We start from the raw sequence: 6000 nt of genomic DNA, 5'->3' as shown, positions 1-6000 counted from the left end.
ATTTTCATTCCTCCACTTTATTCAATATCAATCTATTTTTTCTGGGGCAAGTGAGACTGAGGGAATTAGGAGTGGTCAGCGTTATTAACTACTTCTGATAACTTCACATCCAACAGCTTGAGGATTTCAATGTTCAAAGAAAGGGATAAAGAGTTTGAGGTAGATGTTACAAATTGAAAGAGAAATTAAAATACAGTATTGAGGAAGTCTTTGAAAACATATGCAACATTATAATTGGCTATTGTTAAATTTAGCTGTGTGGGGAAGTTACACACCATAAAAATGAATATTTGTTTTTCTTTTATTTTGTAATAAATCGTTTGGGAATAAAAACAGATGAAACCATAGTAACACACACAACTTTATTTTTAACACATAAATTCTCTTACTTCCAGCAAAAAGTGACAAAATGTGTACATAAAAAAATAAGAGTAATTCTTAAATGCTTTGCATATATGCTTAACAATAAATCTCTAATGGTGATACTTCCATTTTATTCTTCATTCATTCAAGATGTGAGGCTCAGTTTTCACAATTACTTTCAGAATGTAGATTTTACTTGCATCGTTGGGACAACATGAGGAATCTGATAACTAAACAATATTCCTCTTTTTAACTACCATCAGCATTGCACTCTCATCAAACATTATGTAAAACTGCAGAGAGGACAGTTGCGCAGTAAAAAAGGTGAGCACATCAACATAGCTAAGACCTGGAAAGATGTGTTGCCTAATGAGAAAGGCAGGCATGCAAGATAATAATAGGTTAATAAAAAAAACTGCCCGGGACCACAAGCATATTATTTACTCAAATCAATCGAAAACCATATTATCATATGCACATTTCCTGTGAAGAAAGGCATTTGCTCTTTAGGACTATGGACCACATCTCAATGTTACAAATGCTCACACTTTATTAAGGGTAGCTAGCACATGTGTGCTCTGGAAAACATTACCCATATCATTCAAGCATGTACCAGCACTGGTAAAGTAGTTTCCCTATACAGTGAAGCAACAAAAGTTACCAACACTGAAACACTTGTGTAAATTAACGTTTCACAATAAAAAAGGTCAACCAAAGTATTGGGAACTTGGATATTAGATTGCCTAACAATTATGTTTTACTGTATCACAAATTAATGCACAATAACAGACTAATAAAGGATTTTTAAGGAATTCAGCAGTTATGGTAGCAGATGTTCAAGCTGCGATTTGCTTCAATTAAGTAGACTTAAAAGCACAAAATTAAACTTTTTTGTGAAGAAAAAAACATGATGCAGGTTGTACCTGTTCCTAAATCAGAATGCCACTTTCAGTTTGGAATTGACCCGTCATGCACCATTTCCAATGACCCAGTAAATGGAGTCAGCAGCGCTTGGGTTTAGCATCTCAAACAAACGTACAACATTGGGCTTGATTTTGATGTCAGGCAGTCGGGTCACCGACAGGCCGTTGGTGGCAGTCCACCAGCCGATATCCCTTTGGTCTGACCGCCATATTACGATGCTGGCGGTCAGACCCACAGCTGACAGAGGAAAGACTACTGCCTCCACCAGGATCAGAGATCCTGATGGGGCAGCGTTCAGAGAATCGTTCCAGCATGGGGACGGTGCAAAGGCAGGTACAGTCGCTGGGATAATAATATCCCTTTCCGACATCCTTTTCATGGTGGAAACACCCCCATGAAAAGGATGTCAGAAAGGAGTATTCCGTCCGTCATGGGCCACTGAAAAGTGGCCCGAGGGGCACATGTACTGTCAGCCCTGCGGTCGCATCGTAATACGGCGGTCGGATCGCCCACGTGCTTGTGGCAATAGCGGTTGGCAGTCCAACCACCTAGCATCATAATGATGCCCCTAGTCTCCAAAGAACTGATTAACACAGCAAAAAGAACACATCTGGCTTCTGATTGTAAGCGTTCTTCCACATTAGATACTCCTTAACTTGCTAGTTTTGGATGTAGTCAATGATTTCACAATATTACACATGGCAACTCACCATTCTTAGACCTAGCTATGAAGCCATAATTTACATTAGACCATGAAAAGAATGATTTGAAATGCTAACTGAAATGAGTATCAGGTATTATTAATAATTGCATCAATATAATATCATTTATATTGGCTCCATTTTGAATATCTCGGACACAACTTTTCCAAAGAAGTCAAAAGTAGACAGAATCAGACAAAGATGAAATAAATGCATCATTTTCATTTCGAAAGTAAAATACCATCATCAAATTTGAGCCTCTTACTGCACCAGATACATTGCCCAAGTTCTATAGATATCACCAACTGACAGCTAGCAAATCTATTGCTAGTTGTCACTGAAATAATAATTTCTTTAAAAAAAAAAAATCTGCATTATTTCTCATTATAATCTTGTCATGAGGCACTGAGTGTTAACTGCTCATAATGATAGGTCTGATTCACCAAGTGCCAGTTGGAAAAGTTTGTTGTTTTCTGCTATGTGGTTATACCTACACTTTGAGTAGGAATTGAACTATTCTTGGATAGACAAAGAGTTACTGATTTCCTCAAGCACTTCAATGCATACTGTTTAAGTATTTATGCCACGTGCAAGCAAAATGTGCTTTCAAGCTTACTTTTTCTATTCTGGTGCACAATATTTGTCCCTGTGGAGAATCGAATTCGCCTACTACACCTCACATTAAACAGGGAGTTTTCCGTCCCTTTCCTGCCAGGGAAAACACATATGCTGCTTTTCACAGTAATACGTTTACGTTAATTTACAGGGCAGTAACTCCACAGACTTATGAATATCCAGAAATGTACGAGTTTGTAGTTGTTCACTTGTCTTTGCGGGCTGTCCCAGTCAAAAACATCCAGAATCCCAGCTCCTACGCCCAAAGCTTGCCAATGTGGACACATTATTAAGTACACCTTACAAAGGTTAATTTCCATCATTCAGGATTCTGTGAAAGTGTTTGATTTCACCTTTGCGAGGTGTGCAGTTACTGCAAGCAAGTTGAATGCAGTTGCACACAATACTTAGTGAATTATGTTGTCAGATAAACTGAAACTATATAGTGAACTATTATGCTAAAAATAAAATAGATACACTGGCAGAATTTTTTACATTTATGAAAATGTCTACTTTAAGCAGGTGATTTAAAATACACAACATTATCTGGGAAATATTGTCAAGTAAAATCCAAAAATTAAAGCTTTATGTAAAGAGGTCTCTGATGCAACGGAAACGCATAATGACAAAGTCCATGAGACAAACCAAAATCTATCTGAAATGCTCATTACATCAAGCAAAGGCACACAAAAAAATTATTCTTAAAATGTGCAAGTTTCAGCTAAGATTCTTTGGTTATAAAAAGTAACCTTGGAGGATGCACTTGAACTATAATTTATGCAATTCTGATTTAATTCAGGTTAGGCCACAAAACAACATATAAAATAAAAAGGCATAGTTTTTCACTGGCCAGAAGAGTAATGTTTGTTTGAAATTCCAGGAACTCGGGTATTAAGAGGAGCTAATTAGAAGTATACAGATTTGTCGGTTGGACAAATTCTTAAAAATTCTATCTAGACTGCGATGACACTCCTATCCCAAGAGCTCAGTTTCAAAACTAGAAGTCGACCAGTGAACCCAGCAAATGCCATCCGCTCTGCTCAGGAAAGGTTGCCAGCGGTAGAATGGTGCTCATCTACAATTTACCTGTTTTCACTAATAAATTGAAGTTCTCACTGAGATTGTGAAACGGAAGTTATCACTGACATTGTGTTTTCTGTGAAGCATAGGTGTCAGACAGGAGTCAGGCTACAGCATTTTAAGATAGGTGATAAACTGCTTCTGATTAAGCAGGATATATTTTTACGATTTCACTCAAAAATTAAGTCTATTGAGTTTGGGCAAAACCTTTGAGTGGTATATTTTTCACAATTCGAGGGAAAACATTCGGCCCTTATCCTAAGCATGCAAGGTAGATGTGTTGAAAAGCAAAAAGCTGGCCTTGGTGAGCAGTGCTGTTTTGTATTTCTAGTAACAAGAGGTTTCAAGACATAACTGTAAACAAAATGCTTTCCAGGTGGGACCAAGGCAAAAGCAGCAGCACTACATGCTGAGAAAGCACGACTGTGTTTGTTCAGTTTGAGTATGAAGGCTCTATGCCCACTTTAGTTAGGCTGGAAAGTGTCACACTATAGCAGATGTATGAAGATTGCCTCCTGCAGAGTACAATGTAGTACATTTATCAGTTTCATAAGCACATTCTAATGTTCTATATGTATAAACACACAGTACTTAGAGCCAACAATAACATTCTTGTCTTGTAGCCAAAAGTTGAGCGTTTTCTAAATCAACATGATTTTGTGCTGTACAGTACAAAAAGCACATGCACGCATAACTGTGATGTGCAGAATACAGTTTCACTGTGATATGACTTTAAGTACAGTTCTAAATGTCTAAATAAAATACTAAAGATTTTTAAGAGAAGTTGGCACAGATTGCGTTAGAGCCCGCTAGCATATGTCCAAATATTGTAGGCGCTTTTAGAAGAATAAATGACCCTACACAGAATCAGGATGCCCTCTGTTTTAAAGGCAACAGCTCCTGACCCCAGAACACCAAGCAGTTGGTGCCTGGTTAAGGCGATAAAATAACAATCATTTTGTAAGAAAGCCAGCATTTTACCAGGTGACAAGTGTCGAATATCTACTGAGCTTTTATAGAGATGGTGCTCGGAAACCTAAGCGACTTAGCTTTATGGGTTTTTCCGGACGGGATGGAGCATCTCTTATATCTCATTCTCTCAGTGTAGAAGCAAATGCCGTTGGCTCCCTCTAGTTTACTTTAGGATAATCCTCTGAAGCAAGGTTCTCATGACTAAAATGTAATCTCTTTCCGTAAGCAGAAAATTCTCAAGTTCTGCCCATCCACAACAACTTCATCCAGAGCCCGCATTTACTCTGCCTTCTTGTTGTGTTCGCCCTCAACGACTCTCTGCAAAGAATATGAAAAGAGAAAACAATTAGAGTAGCTTCAGACCAAGGCCAAATATTACAGTGCTTTCATAACTGCCCAAAAGCCAGTAATAAAGATACAAGTTACATTTTTAGAAAGAACATACTTCCATAGGAGACACAAATAGTTCTGTAGTGTTTTTCTATTAAAAGCATTAAAAAATGAACAAAAAACTGAGGACAGGTTTATTTCCACCACCACAACCGCGACCTGGCAAGGGACTATTAATTTCCTTGTTAGTTTGGTGGTATTGCATTTTATATAAAAACAGTTTTTACCTTTGCAGTTCTAATAACTCTAAGTCATTAGGCTTCTTCAAGTTACCAACTTCTGGAATCCTTGGCCATGTTTGAGAGACTATTACAAACTAAGTGTAGAAGTGCAGAGACCGTAGAAAGTTGGATATGTTATGCTATTCCTTTTTGTATAGAATGCACGTAGGAAGCTGGCACCCCCTTTCGCACAATGCATGCACCATTTTATTCATGGCACTGTGTCCCAGTATAGGGGCTCTAGAAGCAGGTGTGAATCAGGAATGTGTGTAAGATGCTGGGGAAATTCCCATGGTCTTGTTTTGATGTTCACAGCTGCAGTTGTGTGTTCATAGCACAGTGCAGTTGTTCCTAACCGTTTGTCTGCTGCAGGCCCCAATGCATCACCACTGGAAGCTAAGGATCCCAGCCTAAGCAATTTCAATGATTTGGAACTCAAAACAACGAACACAATATAGTCTCAAGTGTACAACATATAGACATTTTCAAATATGCCATTTAAGTCAAACAGAGAAAAAAAAATCAAAATGTTTAATGGGAACGTGAAGCTTTTCAGATTTTGGTTTTATTGCTACAATGTGAAGCGATACGCTAGACTCTAGCATATCACTTCAATTTTGCTCAGTATGCATGAACTCTTTTTGTTATTATATACCAGTGATCAATTGAGATCACCAAACGCCCCCCCCCCTAAATTCTGTTTGCTCCCACAAATCAAGTAAGGATACCAATTT

The 6000-nt window shown here is 38.0% G+C and overlaps 1 protein-coding gene across 2 annotated transcripts in view; it reads right to left on the bottom strand.

Moving 5' to 3' along the window:
* Positions 1 to 348: 348 nt before the first annotated feature.
* The window catches only part of LOC147750608 (B-cell receptor-associated protein 29-like), a 209826-nt gene continuing 204174 nt past the window's right edge, over positions 349 to 6000 (bottom strand). The window contains exons 8-9 of one of the 2 annotated variants that reach the window (XR_015310139.1): positions 1523 to 4973; positions 349 to 1485 (exon numbers count right to left, since the gene is read on the bottom strand). Coding sequence is in view for 1 of the 2 variants with exons in the window: in XM_086967187.1 (XP_086823313.1) it covers positions 4935 to 4973 (39 nt within the window). In the remaining variant the exon portion in view is untranslated. Of the gene's footprint in view, positions 4974 to 6000 lie in introns of both variants that reach the window. The other variant, XM_086967187.1, reaches the window with a different exon arrangement.

Source organism: Lissotriton vulgaris, chromosome 1_1 (assembly GCF_964263255.1).
Source record: "Lissotriton vulgaris chromosome 1_1, aLisVul1.2, whole genome shotgun sequence".
Taxonomy (NCBI): Eukaryota; Metazoa; Chordata; class Amphibia; order Caudata; family Salamandridae; genus Lissotriton; species Lissotriton vulgaris.
The sequence above is the reverse complement of the archived record's forward strand: the minus strand, read 5'-3'. Positions and strand labels throughout refer to the sequence as shown.